This window comes from Euphorbia lathyris, chromosome 8, assembly GCF_963576675.1.
Source record: "Euphorbia lathyris chromosome 8, ddEupLath1.1, whole genome shotgun sequence".
In the NCBI taxonomy this organism is placed as follows: domain Eukaryota; kingdom Viridiplantae; phylum Streptophyta; class Magnoliopsida; order Malpighiales; family Euphorbiaceae; genus Euphorbia; species Euphorbia lathyris.
This window is the reverse complement of record NC_088917.1, coordinates 28,493,912-28,513,918: the sequence shown is the minus strand read 5'-3', so window position 1 is coordinate 28,513,918 and position 20,007 is coordinate 28,493,912. Positions and strand designations below refer to the sequence as shown.

Below are 20,007 nucleotides of genomic sequence, written 5' to 3'. Positions count from 1 at the left end.
CTTGAAATGAAAGGGGTGGGGGGATATTATGTTGTTGAAGGCCCACTTTAACATCTTTATCCTTCCAAAAGTTGGAACCCAGCTGAGCAGAAATGCACAGGTCTCATGCCATGCCTATCCTAGCTACAATAAGTCCTCCACTTTCTCATTTTTTATTTATTTACAAGAATACACTGTAACACTTTTCTTATAATCATGACTATATAACTCTAACCAAATGTGGTTGGTGCTAGCCGTGCATACAAAAATTCGAAAACCGAAAAATCAAAAACCAAAAAACCAAATAAAAAATAAAGTTAACCGAAATTGATGGACTAGTGTACGGTTTTTAATTTTAAAAATAATGATTAATAGTTATGGTTACGGTTTCTTTATTCTAAAAACCGTGGTTAACCGAAACCGACCAAATCTCAATTAAATATTAAAAAAATATAAAAATAAATTTATTTATATGGGTAAACAACACTATTCAATTATAAGGTCTCTAATTTTTTTCACTTTTAATGGTTTAGTCTTTCTATCAAATATTAACATCAAATGAGATGAACATATGTAAATAACTCACAGTTAATTTGTTACTGTCTCTCTAATTTCAGTTTAAGCGGCTTCTTTTTCTTTTGTGTTTTGGATGTAGAAACAATGATAAAATTTTATTACTTATTTTTCAAAATTTTATAGCCAGAAGTTTTATTAGAGGCATTTTATATTTTTTTATCCGTTTAATTGTTCCGTAACACATTTTTAGACGGAGATTTGATATAGGGACTAAACAATTTGACGGAATCAAAACCGAGGGATCATAATGCACGTACATCTCCCTCTCCGCAGTTAATATCGCCATTGACCCGTCGTCTCCCTCACAATAAAAATTAGAATTCTTTTATTATTTTTATTTTTATTTACTAACGGTTAGAAACCGAAATAAAAGGTTAACCGACCAAAATAATTGGTTAACCAGTTAGTGGTTAATTTGTAAATAACTCACAGTTAATTTGTTACTGTCTCTCTAATTTCAGTTTAAGCGGCTTCTTTTTCTTTTGTGTTTTGGATGTAGAAACAATGATAAAATTTTATTACTTATTTTTCAAAATTTTATAGCCAGAAGTTTTATTAGAGGCATTTTATATTTTTTTATCCGTTTAATTGTTCCGTAACACATTTTTAGACGGAGATTTGATATAGGGACTAAACAATTTGACGGAATCAAAACCGAGGGATCATAATGCACGTACATCTCCCTCTCCGCAGTTAATCTCGCCATTGACCCGTCGTCTCCCTCACAATAAAAATTAAAATTCTTTTATTATTTTTATTTACTAACGGTTAGAAACCGAAATAAAAGGTTAACCGACCAAAATAATTGGTTAACCAGTTAGTGGTTAATTTGTAAATAACTCACAGTTAATTTGTTACTGTCTCTCTAATTTCAGTTTAAGCGGCTTCTTTTTCTTTTGTGTTTTGGATGTAGAAACAATGATAAAATTTTATTACTTATTTTTCAAAATTTTATAGCCAGAAGTTTTATTAGAGGCATTTTATATTTTTTTATCCGTTTAATTGTTCCGTAACACATTTTTAGACGGAGATTTGATATAGGGACTAAACAATTTGACGGAATCAAAACCGAGGGATCATAATGCACGTACATCTCCCTCTCCGCAGTTAATCTCGCCATTGACCCGTCGTCTCCCTCACAATAAAAATTAGAATTCTTTTATTATTTTTATTTTTATTTACTAACGGTTAGAAACCGAAATAAAAGGTTAACCGACCAAAATAATTGGTTAACCGGATTTAATGGACTAGTGTACGGTTAGTGTTTTTAAAAAACCGATTAAATGGTTAACCGACCGAATTAACCTTAATGGACTGATTAACCGACAACGTGCACCCCTAGCTGGTGTGAGTGGTGTAACACTCTTACTTCTTCTTATTGGTAGATCTGTCCATGGATCGGATCGTGTCAGGTTCATGCCTAACCGGTTTATAGGTAAGTCAGTCCAAGTCTAGTCTAATCCACTATTAATTTAGTGGGTCGGATTTAAAAGTTAAATTCCAAATTCAATATATATAAGTCTACCTAAAAATATATATAATTTTTAATTATAAAAATATAAAATTTACATTTAAAAGTAAATATTTCATATATAAATTCTTTCATTAATATTAGTAGATGGTCGGATTGGACCAACTCATGCTATTTTTATCAATACCAAACCCGTTCAAAAAATAGACAGATCTGACTTTAGCAGACTTAGATCAGACTGGACGTAAAACTAATTTTCATTGTCGAAACTAGACTCAAGAAACATGGGTTTAGACGGGCCGGAAGTACCTAGATCCGTGGATAGGTTTAATTGAGTAAAAAAGGCGACCTTAGAAAATGATACCCACTACCCATCAAGTATACTCAACCCTTCCTCTTAAGGGAAAATTTCTAGAATGGGTGCATATTCACCGGCGGCTCCAATATTTTGGAGGGTTTTTTTTTTTTCAGAAATCTAACTTTTATAAATATAAAATGTAAATAAAAAAATTAAAAAACCAAACTTTTAGTCCAATATATAAAATAAAAAAAATGTTAACAATAATATAATTGTGGATGAGAGAAAACATATTTATCCCTACATACAAAACAATATAATTGTAAGTCTAATATTTACTAGACGGTGTAATTTCAAACCTTATTAGTGAAAGATTAGTTTTTTCATATGCAATTTCATGTTTTAGCTAGAGTATAACCTCTAACATTTTGACTATTCGATAAGACTTGAAATTTCATATTTTTTGTTAATAAAAAAAATTCATATTTTATCAATGAGGTTATCTTCCATTAATGACGTTTGAAATCGCACCATCTAATAAATATTAGACTTAAATTTATATTGTTTTGTATGTAGAGGCGAAATATGGTCCATTCGGGCTCCTCATTGTCTCTGTAACTTCATGTGGTTGTGTGTGAACCATAAGCTCCTTACGAACATCCAACATACTCATCGCCACCTTACACAAAATCCGTGTTGTCCTTGATGCGGTCTCTTTGCTGAGTTGGACACTTACGCCCTTAGAAACTGTTCTGTTACTATTGTAATTTGGAAGAAAATTATTCCAACTACTAAGCACAGTAAGTTTTTCGCCAAACTATAGACGGACTAGTTTCTTTGGTGCTTATTTGATATGAAGGTTGGGGGTGATTAGCAGTTAAGCTTTCTGACTACGTAATGCTGGAAATGGATGAATTTTTGGATTTAGCAGAAAGAATGAGAGCCTGCTTGATCATATTCACTCTATTCACCTTACTGTTACGAGCTTTCGAACGACTTGAGAAATAGAGGATACTGTTGTTCGTGGGCTCGATAGAACTAATGAGTCGATTGGTTGATCTAAACTGAAAGTTGGCTGGTCCAAGCTCAATACAGATGGCTCAAGGTTTGCTGGTGGTGATATCACTACTAGAATTTGGGCGATCTATTCTGCTCTCTTTCTTGTTAAGGACTGTAATATTCGTCTTCTAGAGTTGGAATCTTACAATCAAGTGGTTACCCATTGTAGTGATCCCCTAGTGGATGTGGCGGGGTCTTATAAAAAATCTAATGATTGATATCTGTAACCTTATTAATGCTTTTAATCAAGTGAAAGTTCGTCATATTTATCGAGAACACCCGAGTGGCGGATTCTCTCGTTTTTGGTGCTTATGGCTTAAGTCTTGGGTATACCAAGATTGTTCGCCCTCCAATGTCTATGCTTCGAATTTTACAGGATGATCTGGTTGGGATTTCTTTTTCGCAGCTTATCTTGGGATAGTCTCTAATTTTGTTTTGTTGTTTTTCTGTTATTCCATTGCTTTGTTTTTTAATATATATATATATATATATATATATATATATATCAAAAATTTACATCTGTATCCCATTAACCGATTTGATGAAAAAAAAACTTTGATCTTTTTAACTAATATTGGTGGTTGATCACAACCCGCTTCCACTAGTAGGAAGTACTTATTTTTTTTTTTATAAAAACACCATATATCATCCCATTAGATTAAAAAGTATAAATACAACATATAAATTAAGAGGAAAAAAATTTTCTACTCATACCAGCTACAACCAACCAGTATAAGATCTATAAATGGAAGTAAAAAGACTATAAATTTTATGAAATGAAAGGCTAAACACATAATTAATCATTTTTTACATTAATATTATATAATTCCTTATAATTTTATGGTGTGTAACTATTGGCGATATTTTCGAAATATCCCAATTTTCAACCTTGATACGCGTGTACGGAGATTAAAAATGGTAAAAATAATGCGGGCGTGCCAGAGAAGCTAGTTCTCAAAGGGTAAAATGGTAATTGGATAAAGTAAATAAATAAAATGCGCCTAAATTACTTGAATTCTAAACAAAAAGCGATTGACGACCATTACAAGGACTGAAAATAAAAACAACGGTCTTGGACCCCGACATTACTTGACAGGTCGGTCGGAAAAACAATTTTTTAGGATAAGTACCAAAAATAAAGGCAATAAAACAACACAAAGATATAAATTTTTAAATTTTTCTTTTAAATTTTTATTTATTTTGTAAATATTTTTCAATGTTTTTTGTATTACAAATATTAATAAAGCATGAAAATTACAACTTAAAATGAAATAATAACTTTAAAGTGAAAAATATAAATAAGTCATAAAAACAAATATGTACGAGATGAAATAAAATTAAACCGATCTCTTTGATGTCGTTGGGATGTGTGAAATTGAGGATTAGAACTCTGGAAAATCGGCTCGGGGGCTGTTGCATTGTCTGGGTAATGCTGGGTGAATTCGGAGCAGTTCGGAACTTATGCAGAAATTTACCACCAAGCTAATAAATCAGCAGCACTTTGTGGAACAAAAACAGTGATTTCTTAGGAATTTCTGGCTCAATTTCGGAAGCCGTAGAGGTCGGATTATAACGAAACGAAGGCTAGTATTCAAAGTTAGTGTGCAAGGGAAAAGTTTAGAACTGGAATTTCGAGAAAATATCGAGTAAATGAATCGGAATAATTATTGAAAATAGGGTGACAGAATAATTGTTTGATGATTGAAAAACCAAAAGCTTGATTTTGTTTCGGGGAGCGTGTTTTAAGGACGATTAAGAAGGCTATAAGGGGTCGTTTTTTACGAAATAAAAATTGATAATTGAAGAATTGATGTCAATAAAGAGATTAAAATTAATTTGGGCTAAAATGATCAGCTAACGAACTCTAAATAAAATTTGGAAAACGACTCACCAGAAAAGTTGTTTGATGAATTTTTCAATGGTGAAAAACTTAAAAGCTTGTTTCTGGATCTTTTTAATTGATTGAGATCAATAAAAAGTTTCTAAACATGATTTGGAATAGGTGTGTAAACTAAGAATGACTCAAAAATGAGATTTCGGTGATCTTAGTTTCACGGAAAATGCTTGAAGCTTTGAAGAATATAACAATGGTGAAATTTGATTTAGACTAAGAAAGCTTGAACCGAGGATTGGGTGATGATTTTACTGACTTAACTAAGAGATTGCAAGAAACGATTTGAAAATTGGTTGATTAAACTAAGAGAATTTCGGATTTGAAGTTTCTGAAAATTGGAAGTTTTTCTGAGGAACCGAAGATTAAAGAACTAATTCTAGGAATTGAGACATTGTTTAGACTAATTAGATGCTAAAGAACGATTTCTACGAATCTAAAGATTGATAAAAAGGCCGATTTTGGCAGAGAATTTGAGAGAAAAATTGAGTTATCTGTGTTTGATTGATTTTGAGTGGGCTTTGGAATGAAAGAGTTGACCTCTATTTATAGGATTTTGAGTAACAAATCCCATGTTAGTGGCCCTTAAACTTCTCACCTATGATCCCATTATCTTCCGGTAAGTTGAAGAAAGAAAATGGCTGAGTTGGGAGTTGGAAAAATGGAGGTAATGTCGTGAAATACGTTCCTCAAATAGGTAGACATATTCAACCCGTTTTTCAGCACGACTTGTTTTTGAAAAATTCTACCGGCTTCGTTTTAGCTCCGTTTTGCTTCGTTTTTGACATTCCGGAAAGCTAACATCCCGAAATTTCTAAAAAAATAATAACTGTCTGATATCTTGTTGTTTTGGAGTCCGTTTTCATCATCGAAGTTGCTGAACGGGTTACTGAAAAAATGGTGCAAATTTGCCCATGCTTTTTATTATTTCTTTTTCTTTTCTTTTTTATAATCATCTTTTGATATTATTTTCTATTTTTTTATTGTATTTTTTTTGTTGCAAAATGAATTTAATTAAATAAAAAGACTATAGAGTAAAATTATAACCTATGCTAAAAATATAAAAATTAAATTAGCCCCCAACAGTAATTTTTTTTTTTTTTTTTTTTAAGAAAATTATTATGAAATACTCCCTTCTCAAATTAAACAATTAAAAGTACATCCACCATTGTGAGCTAATGACTTTACAGAATTAACTAATTAAAATAATATTGTGAAAATGAAAGCTATATATATCCAATTATCAATTATTCATAAAGTGGTCATTTTCCTCTTCCTCTTCCTGTTCCATTATATGTTTATACTTTTTTTTTTTTTTGAAGAAATTATATGTTTATACTTCAATCATATGATTATCCATCTTCCATACTCATACACAAATTTAGAATTTTCAACTAGTTTACATATATTTAATCTTAATTGTATTTTCTATTTATATAATAGAATAATTTTATATAAATTATAATTATGTTAATGAACAAAACTTCTAAAAGAACCAAAACTAACCGAGGTTTGCTTGAGTGGTTAAGAACCCGTAGTTGTTTAAGTTCGGATTCTAACGTACGCAGAAAGCATCAATTGAGAGATGATCTACCTAAAAGGTGTCTGACCAGTCTCGAACCGAAAAAATCAGATAAATTATCCAAAAAAAGACAACACTAAAAAATAATATTTATTTTAGGAGTGTTAAAATGGTTAGACATATAAATATTTTTGCATTATTATATATTATGTAATACAAAAAAACTTATAATCGTGTTTGATGTTATCAGACACATTATCTCTATAAATTATTTTATCGTGTTAGAAATTGACAATCCTAATTTATTTTTGTAAAAAAATATTTTTAGTTGAACTGGGCCTGAACTCTTTAAACTCAGATTGGGCTTGTTTAATACCCTATTGAGAACTGAAATAAAATGCTTGGGCCAAAACCCACTAGGTACAGATTCGAAACGGAGCGTTTAGGGGTTTAGTGGGTCCGAGGTATCTGGATCCGGAAATTGCAAAAGAAAAAACCCTAATCAACGTCTTAAACCCCTCCATATGTAGAATTGCAGAGCTTCTTTTTCACGAATTTCATCTCCTTCCTTCCCGCACTGTATCGCTTTGAAACGAAAAAATGGTGTGGTTTCAGTGTGAGGATTGTGGAGAAAACTTAAAGAAACCGAAGTTACTTGGTCACTTCAGAATGTGTTCTGCTTTCAAGGTGGATACTTCTCCATTTTCTTTGATTCTATAATCTAAAACAAATTTTAACTGTTTGAGTGATCTATTTTTGTCTTTGATGTTGATTCTGCAGCTATCATGCATTGATTGCGGTGAAATGTTCGGGCAGGAAAGCGTTCAGGGCCACAATCAGTGCATTACTGAGGCGGTTAGTTGTTTTATTCTTTGCCTGTGAGCGATCTGTCTGATGAGATTCAGTTTTAAATGGAGCTTCTTTCCGTTAGATTACTGATTTTTAAAATTTGTTCCTGTTCAGGAAAAATATGGTCCTAAGGGTCCAGGAAAAGCTCCAAATGGTGCGACTCCCAAATCCGAGAAGAAGACAAAGCAAAAACCTGATGTAGATATAAATGTTGGATTATCTGAACGCCCACCTTGGTTTTGTAGGTGCGTTTGAGTGTTTTATACTTTCCCCCTGATTCCTCTAGTTATGCTTGCTCTTTCAATCATAAGTCAGCAGATATGCCACTGAATATTGGAATTTAGATATTATTTCATGGGCATGCTTTCTGGTTTGTTTCATATGAGATGAATTACAAGATTGATGAAATTGTGTTAATGAATCTCTCATAAGTCACTGATATTCCACAGAAACTGGAATTTAAACATCATGCTTTCTGATTTCCTTTTCCATGAGATTAATTACTATATGGATGAAAGAATGCTCATGATTATTTTATTCAGTCTTGTCTATGATGTGAAAATTTATGTTGGCATTGCAAATAAAAAGAAAGAAAAAAATATGATAGTCACTGTTATCAGATTTCTACTATTCGAAAAATTCGCTATTCGAATTATATGATTTCATTCAGCTGTATTTCAAGCCGAATCTATAGGGAGAATCTAAATTATAACAGAAAATCGGATATGAATCGGTCGAGTCGGCACCGATTCAGGAAATATGCTAAAAAATTGTGATAATAATAACTGCTGCAGAAGATTTCAAATTGTAGTTTAGTAAAACTAGAAGTCTCTAATGAAGGAAGGAAATGAATTAGTGGAAAAGAACCAATCAAAAATTTAAAAAATAAGAAATAAAATTAATTATAATTAATCCTTAACAAATCAAAACACATCAACATATATGACTTTTCAATTTCAAATCAACACGCAAGTCCCATCCCATCCAGAAAACGTCTTCGCCACTTTGCTGTATCGTGGTGCAACAACAGATGATCAGAAGCAAATTATCTTCATCACCATTCATCAGAAACTTCAACAAATTGAAGTTTTATTAGGATTGCAGTTGCATTAGATTTGTGAATTAGTTTTATTTGGATTGCTTTTGCATTATATTTGAATTTTAAGTACTTAGGTTGATATTATTTATTTTTTTGACATTAAAATTACATTTCTAGACTAATGTTTTGATAATATTTTAAGTTCAACATGGTAATTTTTTTTTTATAATATTATGAATTTGAACCGAATCTTACAATTTGATTCACGAGTCACGATTTGCAAAATGAGGACTTCTGTTCACGAGTCAAATCTCGATTTGACAACTACGATGATAGTTGGAACTCTGAAAGAATAAGCAAGTTCCTTAGTTTCTTCTATACATGTTATGAATTGAAGTATTTGGGGATTTCATGATTGAGCACTGTAGTAAGAAAAATGTTGCTCAAATGATATTGACAGTTTATGCAAGAGGTATGTCCCTTATAGATATGTGTGTATGATGATTTCTTTAGGCTTGGTCTAGCTTTTAGTGTCACTCTTGCTGTATGGAGTTTTTGCCAATGTGAGTTTTCTCATTTTGGAGCTTTTTTCAGCAGAAAATATCTATTTCCTTTGTAAAAACCATGGTTATCAAAACCGTACCGTTGCGCCAAGGCTCGCCCTCTTATAATCAAGAGGCCGCTCCTAAGACTCGAACCCGTGACTCTTGGTCACAAGACAACAACGTTTACCGTTGCGCCAAGGCTCGCCCTCTTATAATCATGTTCTTTAATACCAAAAAATAAATTAGAATACCAAAATAATAAGTTCATAATAGAAAAACATCAAGTTTAACGCCATACTACTAAAATGATCACCAATGTGGTAAAATACTAACTGATAGATAAATGTCATATTGACTCGAGCCTTATCATGATCAAATCAAGTTCTACAGCTAAAAAATTTTCTCTCGTTGTTTGCAAAAAGTAGATCAAATGAAGCTAACTCAACATTCTAATTGCTAATTTTTTTAAACATGGAACATTACCTCCAAATAATTTCTTCCACTCATTTATGCAGTTAAATGAAAAAATTAAATTAGATCAAATGATGAAGGATAAACTTATAATTCATAAAGATATTATTTAAGACTAAAAAGATATTTAAAAAATTTGATGAAATTCTAAATAATTATAAACTAATATATGGAGAGAAAAAAATGGAAGAACAAATTTGAAGCGGAGGAGAAGAAGAAATTCTACATAAAAGAATTAGAAAACTATTAGAGCAAGCAATTAGTATAAGAGAAGAAAGAAAGTCTAAAAAAAATACCTAGAATCTAATTAATTTTCGAAAATTTCAACAAGGGTACCCTTAGCATTAATTATAATTCTAATTATTAATTAATTCATAACTAATCAATTAATGAGTTAATAATTTAAATTAAATGTAATTTTTTAATTTTTTAAATAATAAAATTTGGACCGGTGCGTTAACCCGTGACCGGTTCAACCGGACGGTTGAACGGGTTTCAAGCGGGTTTGAGACATGTTTTTTTAGTACCTCCGGATTGGTTTACGTACCGGGTCCGGTTCAACCGGGTTGACCCGGCCGGGTCGGTCCGGTTTTGATAACCTTGGTAAAAACAAATGGTTGAGGTGAGAATGCACATCTATTGTGAAATGTGAAATCCCTGATGAAGTGGCACACAAGTTAAAATGCTAAGACTTATGCATGTGGAGTGGCTGTATTTAACTTTGTTGATTTTTATTAGGTCCTTTTTTTACCTTAAGATTCCAGCTAATAAACAATGCACTTTATAAACATGTACATTTGCAGTCTCTGCAATACCAAGGCTACCAGTAAACAAGCGTTGCTTATCCATGCTGATGGAAAGAAACACCGAGCAAAGGCTCGAGCTTTTCATGCTAAATCTGCCCCCAATGGAAATGCTACAAATTGTGAATTGGTTGATAATAAACATGTGGAGGAACAAGAAGTACAGCATACGCCTAAAGATGGCCAGAAACATGACGCCTCAGAAACAGAGACTGTGACGTTGGAATCAAAGAAGAAGAGAAAACTTGATGAATCCATGAGTGGCAATGGTCTTGTACAAAAGAATGGCATCAATGGTACAAATGAAACAGGCAACGCTGTACTTCAGGTCCATAAAGCCAAAGCAGATGATTTGGAGAGCCATTTGAAGAAAGCTAAACATGACGGCGTTAAAGATGATAAGATTGTAGAATCTGTTAACAAAGAAGATACTAACAAGAAGATAAACTTGAAGAAGTTGATAAAATCTGCCTTGAAAACTGTATGTGTATCTCTTCTCACATTTCTTTATGCTTTTACTTCAAATATCCAGTAAATCATCCACATCTTGACAAAAAATGAAATTCAGATTAGATTCATTATATGGTTATTGATATAATAAACTTGGTGTCACATACATGCAAGTGCATAAACAAGGATACAAGAAAGCTTTCCTCTAACGTTGAATTGGCATACACTGTGATTTTCAGTATTCTCCGTAATTTTTAAGACTTCTCTATATGTTGTCCGATGAAAACAGAATCCAGATGGAGCATTGAAGATGAAGAAACTAAAAAAGCTTGTTCTTGGATCACTCCAGGAATCTGACATAACAAAGGATGAAACCCAACTCATTGATATGCTTGAGCGAAAGGTCAGAACTCTTTGTGCTATATATTGTTTCCTTTTATGTTTGCTAGGGACCTAATCTAAACTAATGAATATATGTTTATCTCCTTGGTGCCATGGATAGATCAATTCAAGTTCCAGATTCACAGTTGATAATAAAAAATACGTTCGTCTAGTGGGTAAAGATTGAGAATGAGCATTTTGGTTGTATAGAAGAACACCATTAATGAAATAGCTGGAATCAATTCAATTAGTCTTTGGATGCAAGTCCTGGAAGAAGCAGTCCATTAATTGAGCCATTTGAAGATAAGGTGTTGGGAGCAGCAATTTTGAGAAGTATTTGGAGCATGTGCTGTTCTTTTTTTTTAAATTCTTTCATATTTTTGGATTAAGATATGATATGATCTATGTATGTGCCTTCAATCAAGCATTAAATTGTGTTATTATCATCTACCAGATGAAAATAGATATGCTCTGTTTAGGTTGAAATCCTATACTGAGTGAGTACATATTGGAGTTAAAAGCACCAGCAGACACTCAAGTTTGAACAACAAAGTTTTATCATGGTTATTAAACTTTATTTTGTATCTATGAAATCATTCAATTTTGGAATTTATTTCTACTCGCGGTTTTCGTCATCTTTCCAGTATATTTGATGGAAATCATTAAAAGTGACTTTAGTAGTGCTATTATTATTATTATTGTTTTTCTTGCAAAGTTAATTTATTTTGTTTGTATAAAATAAAGTTTAGTGAAGGTAATAAAACTGTACAAACTTCTGTTATGAAAATAGTTTTTTGTGTATTTTTTCTCATGCTTCCTGAAAATTGTTTGAAGGAAGAGAATTCAGTTGGGTTATTATATGATTTACAACTTTTCTTTTGAAGGAGACTCTTGGATTTTGTTCAAAAAATTGATGGGTCTTCTTGAAGACACTTTACAAAGTGTCTTGTTACTCTTGAATTCTTAAATTCTAAATAAGTTTACATAATTAATTCTCTTAATCTAGGTGGGACAACCAGAAAGGATTTAGATAAATTTGAAACTTATCACTTTAAGCAAGATCAAGGTCAAGTAGTCAATAATTTTAAGTTTAAAAGCCCAATGAGATATTTTATGAATTTGAAGGGTCAATTGTATTTTTGGACCAAGTTGAGGTTGTATCCTCTTTAAACAAGACAATTAATGACAATATGATTCAATTGAATTAAGGGAAAATTACAAAATTGAGTCAAATGGGAGATCTATTTACTTATTTAGACCAATTATCAAACCTATTGCATATCTAGACTATATTATTGTGACTTCCCCAAAATATCTCAGATCTTTCATATTCCCTTTCTTATCTACGGTTTCGCCTTCCCATTCCTATCTATCCTTTCATCTTCCCCCTTCCTTTATATTGAACTCATCACCCTCCATTTTCTTCTTCATCATGGTTGTTTCTTGTTCCTCTATTTATCTCCTGATTCTTCATCTTCCTGTTTCTAGAAAATTAAGTCATGGTTCTTCATCTTTTCGATGTTATCCTGGCTGTTTTTCTGCGTTTATCATATGGCTATTATCGATTTCAATGGTAAAAGACGGAAATAATGTAAGTATCTACTGTTTCTTTTCATATTTTTCTAGAAAATGGCTTCACGAAATGAGTTTTGCAAAGTCTACGAAGAAAAAATAGGCTGAAAATGACGATTTTGCTTTGCAGAAAGTGATTATGCAAAGTCTGCGAAGAGAAAATCATCATTTTTAGCATGATTTTTCTCTTTGCAGACTTCGCATAATCACTTTCTGCAAAGCAAAATCGTTCTTCTGGGTTAATTTTCTCTTCGCGTAATCGTTTTATGTGAAGCTAAAACGTCTTTTTTTGTTCCATTTCTCTTCGCAAGCTTGCTAACACGACTTAATTTTTGTGAAGGTGGTTGAATACAAAACATCAAATTCAAGTATCCTTTTAGCTTGAATACAAAAGCATCAATCATAGTAGACGATGTGTTGAGATGTAGGGGAGGTTGTGTTCTGGGATGTAGGGGAGATTGTGTTCTGGGATGCAGGGGAGGTGGTGTTCTAGGTTGAAGGGAAAGAAAAGAAAAATCACCATTATAATTCCAAAAGGACGCTTATTCCGCCGATTTTTCTTACTTCTGTAAAGTTTGGAGGCAATGAAATAATTAGGACAAAAGTAGGGGTCACATCTATTGAGAATAAAATAAGAGAAAACCGACTAAGATGGTTTGGCCATGTGAGACGTAGAGCGCTTGATGCGCCGGTTAGGAGAACCGAAGAGTGGCAAAAGGATGTAGTGGTGAGGGATAGGGGAAGACCTAAGCAAACTTGGAGGAGGGTGATCGAGAGTGATATGAGTTTACTGGGAATTGAGGAAAATATGGTAGTGGATAGGACGGAGTGGAGGGAGCGAATTTGTGTCGCTGACATGACTTGATTTCACGGTTTTATATGATGATTCATGTTAGCCGACCCCGAATCATTTCGGGACTAAGGCTTTGTTGTTGTTGTTGTTGTAAAGTCTGGAGGCACTCCGATTTTTCCTGCTTCTAGTTCCTTCTACTTTTGAGATTTAGGGTTTAGGGTTTGAATTATTGTTGCAATCTTGTTGTAAATTTTGATAATGTTATGATTTTAATGTTAGAGTTATTGTTGCAATCCTGTTGTAAATTTTGATAATATTATGATTCTAATGTTAGAATTATTGTTGTAATCATGTTGTTATGATTTGAATGTTATATACCACTTCATATTTTTTGCAATTTGCGAAGGCTGCGAAAATAATACTACTTTAGAACACGACTTTTACTTCGCATATTGCGAAAATCTGCGAAGTAAAAATTATTTTGCGAATTAGTATTACCTTCGCAGGCTTCGCATATTGCATAATATGCGAAGTAAAAGTCATATCCTTAAGTATTACTGCCTTCGCAGGTTTCACATATTGTGAAATTTGTGAAGTCAACTTCATGTTCTTTATAAATATTGTCTTCGCAGGCTTCGCATATTGCAAAAAATGCAAAGTCATACGGAAGGAAGAAAGAGGAAAAACTAAGAAATTTCTAAGTGTTATATATATATGAAGGGTATTTTGTCAAAGTCACAAAAATATAGTCTAGATAGGTAATGGACTGGGTAATTGGTCTAAATATATAAATGAGCTTCCCATTTCACCCATTTTTATAATTTTCCTTGAATTAAATTCTTTAAACTCCATCAAAGTGCATTTCTGAAACCAAAGAATTATTTGGAATCCTGTAAAGAAGAAAAAGAAGTGGATGTTTATGAGGTGGATTCAATAGTAAAGAAGCGATTTTTGTGATATCCCCACTTGGATTCGATTTCCACTAACTGACATAATATATACGCTCTCTCTGTAAGCCCATATGCAAAAAAAAAAAAATAAAAAAAAAAATAAAATAATTGCGGTGAGTTATTTTAGGGCCTTTTTAGTTTAGGGCAAATAGTAGTTACCTAATCAAACACTAACAACTCTACTTTTCAATATAAAATGGCAAATATGATGAGAAAATAAAGTAAACAAATATCTTCTTAACCCTCAAGTACTAAACAACACAATATTAGTCGCCAGTGCCATTAAGCATCACATATTTCAGTTCCAATATCACTCACTTTCATCTTTTAATATTACAAATTGACAAACGTTGTACCATTTGATACATTAATTTCCGTAAGTAAAGGCTTTAACTATATCATTTTATAAACATTGAGACCGTAATTATATTATTTTGTACATTAAAACTAAATTTAATTTTTCTCCAAAATTTTTAATACCTGATAAAAAAAGAAGAAAAAAAATGTCAAGAGAATTGGTTGGAATCAAATAAGTTTTTTCAACAGTTTAGGACAAAGAATTCAGGGAAGTGAAGTTCTCCTTTCAATTCCATCAACGAGGACGTTGATCATCTAAGTGGGGGAGAATGTCGCTGGCGGAGACTGGGCCGTAGGCAAAGTCATATGGCCATAGGCAAATCTCAGCCTGTGGTTGGAGCCAAGGCATTGGCGTTGGTATGAAAAAAGGCATCAGGGAAGATTTGCGGCAGAATCATGGAAGGCCAAGCCATCAGCGAGAAGTTGCGGCAGCGGCAGGAAGAACGGGCCCGTCGACTGGAGGAAAATATCGGCGAGTGTTGAATGAAACATATGAATGTCCACTCGCCGTGGGCATGGACTCGACGTAAGAAACACTATAGGAGAGTCGGGCATCCGACCTTCGGGAAGGGAGGCGGATGTCTCCGTTCGGGTGGAATCTCGACAGACACTTTGGGTAGACCCATAGTGCGAGATGTTCCTATGTCGAGATTTAACCACGGTATACCCCTCCGGGACGGATTATGGACATGAATTAACGGGATGCCTGATGTAAAAAGAGAATAGACCCCTTCGGATGGTGTTGGCTGGCCGAGTCTCGAGAAAACCTCGGCGCCACACGGACCTTTAGCTAGGCTTTCGGATTGGCCCCGTGACAAGTGGTATTAAGATTATTTTCTCACAACATCTTTGATACATCTATTCTAGTTTAGTTTATGATCACAACCCATCTTGCCTTTTCTTTTCTGTCACGCTACAACAAAATAAAAGTATTTTCACATGTCACTTCACCGAATTCTTGAAGCAGAAGTGAAATGGAAATATCAAAATAGATTATCATTATGTCATATTTATATAGTGTATTATTTATTATATATGATATAAATTACACATAATAATAATAATAATACAGTAAAACCTCTATATAGGAATACACTTGGGACCGGACTATTTGTATAACAATTGGGAGGTTATTCCTATATAGAGGTTGGTATAACAAAGACTCTCAGCACTTGGGACCAAACTTTTGTATAACAATTGGGAGGTTATTCTAATATAGAGTATTCCTATATAGAGGTTCTACTGTAACAATAATAATAATAGCATGAAACAGATTATGTCAAGCGGAATCGTGTCACTTTGAAATCCATTTGATTGTTATTCGTGGGATTGCTCTCAATACACAAAAAGAACTCAAACACCAATGTCATATTATTAACAAAGACTTAAATAAACTCAAAACATAAGAAAAAGAAATTTCAGTTTTCGTATGCGACTTCTCAAGTGTAGTATCTCTAATTGTTGAGCATTGAGCAATAATCTATAATTACATTTTCTCTGTGCTCTTCAGCCGGAGCTTTCTTTTCCTTATCTACATCTGCATAGGCAATATCCTCCAACTGATTGCATCTCCTTTTATAGTATATGTTTTAGGGGGAAATTCACCAGTCCCGGGCTAAAATAAGGTGTAAAAAGCTAGAAGGATCAGCAACACCACCGAACATGCCATCGCCTGCAATTCGAATTCCATTTTTAGAGGGACAAGGAAGATTCATTCAGGTAGAAGAGAGAGAAAGAAGAGAGAGCTTACAGCAATGGCAGCTGCGGCAAGGCCTGCTCGCTCCCTAGGATCCTTGCGGTAATAATTTCCAAAATAAAGAAACGTAGCATAATACCACATTAATGGGAATGCAAATCCTATAAGAAAACTGCAAAGAAAGAAATAAGAATGAGAATATGTGAAATTTTGAGTGAAAGTAGAAAATAGTTCGACAATACTCACGAAAACCATCCCACACCACAGCCGAAGCATGGAAGGGGTTTGTCATAAGCTCCAAACTGGAAATCTTCAGGATCTCTAAGAAGGGTATACTTGCCCTTTTCGCGGTCTGTAGCATCTGGGCCTTGCCCTGCATTATAAGTTTCTCTGAGATGTTAGGATAAACTAATACATACTGGGAAATACTTAATCTAACAGATAAAACGCTAGGCAATAGATGTTTAAATACAGAAGGATGAATGTAATCTCCAAATATGCTGATGGAGCAGAAATGTCTAACTCTCTAACACTAACCAAGAGGAAAATAGTGCTATTGAAAATCCATTTTTGCATTAAAAGAGTTGCCAATTCCGCACTAGTTCTAACATACAGAAAGTGGGTCATCAAAACATACATGTTCTTTTAGTAAATATGATGTGAAATGAGCAAATTATACTCCTATACCTGTCTCAACTAGGACTGATTAGTATCCATTTCTTCCATGCTAACTAACCCATTTTAAGGAAGGTTACAATTTTACTTTTAAATGTTCAATTGTTTATCAATACTCCCCTTTATGTCATCATCTTAGGTCTATCCCTCACTTTAATATAACCTCGGACAACAACCTCAATAACACATAAAAAGGAGGGCTACAATTCATGATGACTCCTGAGATTGATCCATTTATAAGCAGGTTAATGTTTGAATCTGATCCCTACCTTTAGATGCTGAATTGTATCGAGCAGAGGGCCTGAGTAGATCAATATGCTTATCAGAGACAGATTTTACAAGCTCGAGGCCATTCCGCAAACCCCCTTTTTCCTCAACAGTAACATCTGTACCACCAAGAAGATGAGCTTATGTTGAAACAACCAAGTCAGTATTCGGTAAGCTAACCAATTTAGTTTTTTTGGTGTTCATAAGAACCAATTATTAAAAGAAAAAAACTGTGGTATGAAAGCATCCTCAGTGGATAGTGGACATTGAGCCAAGAGATTCAACAAATTCTTGTTCCTCAACTTATGAATATATCAAGTAGAAACAATTTATATAATCAACAACCATGTACGATATGGTAGTGAAAAGGTAAATTTAAAAATGTTATCTTTTGAAAGGCATTTAAATTCCTATGAATCATATAAAGGCTTGCACTAGATCATCTAAAACAAATAGCTGTAAGGTTGCAAAAAAGAAGTAACCAAATAATTCACAAGAAAGGTAAAGTAAGTACTTTGATCCATTTTGCTAAGGCAGACGGTGGTGAACAAGACGTACTCCTCAACTCTTTATTGACTCCTAAAAACACCTGCTTCAGAAATTAAAAGAGCACTTAATATGAAATTAAGTCCCAATTTCGTTGATGAACATCCCATGTAATAGCAGAAAGATGACAAAGGAAAATAACAACACATCCATCTCTAATTCAGTCAAATCGATTTCAAATTGTCAAAGAACATAAAATGGGGATTTTTTGAACTAAAAGCAACAAAAAGAAGACTCTAGCTATATGCGACAATGTACACAATTCTTGTCAAACACTTTCATTCATAACTGAAATGACAAATAGTTCTCTCCTAGACTTCCTTAAGCATAAGATAAATGTAAAGTCTACAAAGTAAATCGACCCTAAATACACGCAGATTCCATAAACATAGACAATTATGAAAAGCATATCTTATGTGTTGCCTAAGTGTCTGTGAGTTGACAAATGCCTTATGAATGAAATAACACCAAATTATGTACTTTGACTTGTTATTCAGAGTTCATATCTATAAAATTTTACTTCGAATGCAACAACAAAAGAAAGAACCAATCCTTAATCAAATTCAGCTAATTCAGATTGCAGCTACAAAAATTCATACTTAACATAAATTTTAACCCAAATTTCTTATGAGATCACAAATACTCTATTTAAACAAACAAGCACTATAGCCTTTGCAGTTGCAGGGCCAGCAATAATTTCCTTACCCAAGTTCTGGATCAAATATGAGCAATTCATTCATCAACATTCCAGTTATTTTCCATTTTCCATCAACAAAAAAAGAAAATTCATCTCTAAAATAAAATCCTTTTGAATTCCACAAAACCACAACCAATTGACTTTTTTCCCAGAAAAAGACAATGATATACTTCCACACCTCACAAAAATAAAATACGAATTTCTCAATTCATTGATTAGAATGATATGATTAAGATGTACACACCCAGACATGGCCGAAAATGTAATTCAGTTCAATTAGGAGAAAATTTCGAAAAGGCAAAGATAAACACCATACAAATTTCCGTCGATCATTAAACAAAAAGAATTGGACAAACAAATACCTCAGAACATTACCAAAAGTGGAAAATTCGTATCAATAACATCAAAATTCATCCGCTCATACAAATCAAACAAAAAACACAATCATTAATTAAAAAAAAAAAAAAGGAGCGAGGAAGCGGGATTCTTGCCTGCGAAAAGCAGAGAGTAGGGCGTTGGAAGATTTGGAATATAGATGAAAGAGATAGGAGAGGAGAGAAGAGAAAACTGAGGCGTATGATTAAGTGAAAAATAGCAGAGTTTTAGATGACAAGTAAAGTTCTTGTTTGGTATAAATCAGTAGACGCAGAGCTAACTTGACTCTTCTTTCTTTTCTCTTCTTCTATTTATTTCTCTACTATTTAATTCAACAATTTGTCTTTATTTACTTTTTTTCTTCTTTAAGTATAATGTGTAAAAATACCTAGTATTGACTACGAGAGCAATTTTATCTATCACGTTTAAAATTATCAATTTTAACATCTAATATTGATAATCAATAATAATTTTATACCTACCGTTGTCAAGCTGGTTCTAAGAAAAGATTTCACATTTCGGTGTTCACATATTTTAATGACCAAATAAATTTAGTATCCATTAGAGGATTCTAATAAGTTTAGATCTGACGGTGAATTACCAAATTCTATATACTCATTAAGGTCCATATGATTAGAAACAAGAAAAAGAAGAAATTTTACAAAAAAATCTCTCTCTCTCTCTCTGCTAGGGTTTATGGTGAAAAGAGTGAGGGACAGATCTAGGGAAAGGGGGGCGGCTGTTG

At 33.1% G+C, this 20,007-nt stretch overlaps 2 protein-coding genes across 3 annotated transcripts; one reads left to right on the top strand and one right to left on the bottom strand.

Moving 5' to 3' along the window:
• The first annotated feature begins 7,301 nt into the window (after window positions 1-7,301).
• On the top strand, window positions 7,302-11,947 carry LOC136201931 (UBP1-associated proteins 1C). Its single transcript, XM_065992314.1, has 6 exons — window positions 7,302-7,483; window positions 7,577-7,651; window positions 7,760-7,890; window positions 10,504-10,984; window positions 11,243-11,356; window positions 11,456-11,947. The coding sequence occupies exons 1-6, from the start codon at window positions 7,397-7,399 to the stop codon at window positions 11,519-11,521; spliced, it is 954 nt and encodes a 317-aa protein (XP_065848386.1). The 5' UTR covers window positions 7,302-7,396; the 3' UTR covers window positions 11,522-11,947.
• A 4,351-nt stretch (window positions 11,948-16,298) lies between these two features.
• LOC136204259 (uncharacterized) lies at window positions 16,299-19,555 on the bottom strand. Of its 2 annotated transcripts, none has more exons than XM_065995485.1 (6): window positions 19,379-19,555; window positions 18,159-18,233; window positions 17,647-17,784; window positions 16,949-17,075; window positions 16,757-16,874; window positions 16,299-16,678 (listed from the first exon to the last, which is right to left on the bottom strand). In XM_065995485.1, the coding sequence occupies exons 2-6, from the start codon at window positions 18,166-18,168 to the stop codon at window positions 16,622-16,624; spliced, it is 450 nt and encodes a 149-aa protein (XP_065851557.1). In that variant the 5' UTR covers window positions 18,169-18,233; window positions 19,379-19,555; the 3' UTR covers window positions 16,299-16,621. The 2 variants fall into 2 exon arrangements, with proteins under 2 accessions (XP_065851557.1, XP_065851558.1); XM_065995486.1 differs by having other exon boundaries at window positions 17,647-17,763; window positions 19,379-19,554.
• Between the last annotated feature and the right edge of the window lie 452 nt (window positions 19,556-20,007).

Bases quoted from the DNA above. Each gene is read 5' to 3' on its own strand.
- LOC136201931 (XM_065992314.1), top strand. From the start codon at position 7,397: ATGGTGTGGTTTCAGTGTGAGGATTGTGGAGAAAACTTAAAGAAACCG. The intron at 7,484-7,576 runs GTGGATACTTCT...TTGATTCTGCAG, and splicing joins GAATGTGTTCTGCTTTCAAG to CTATCATGCATTGATTGCGG. The intron at 7,652-7,759 runs GTTAGTTGTTTT...GTTCCTGTTCAG, and splicing joins ATCAGTGCATTACTGAGGCG to GAAAAATATGGTCCTAAGGG.
- LOC136204259 (XM_065995485.1), bottom strand. The intron at 16,875-16,948 runs GTGAGTATTGTC...CTTTCTTTGCAG, and splicing joins TGTGGTGTGGGATGGTTTTC to TTTTCTTATAGGATTTGCAT. The intron at 16,679-16,756 runs GTAAGCTCTCTC...TTCGAATTGCAG, and splicing joins TTGCCGCAGCTGCCATTGCT to GCGATGGCATGTTCGGTGGT.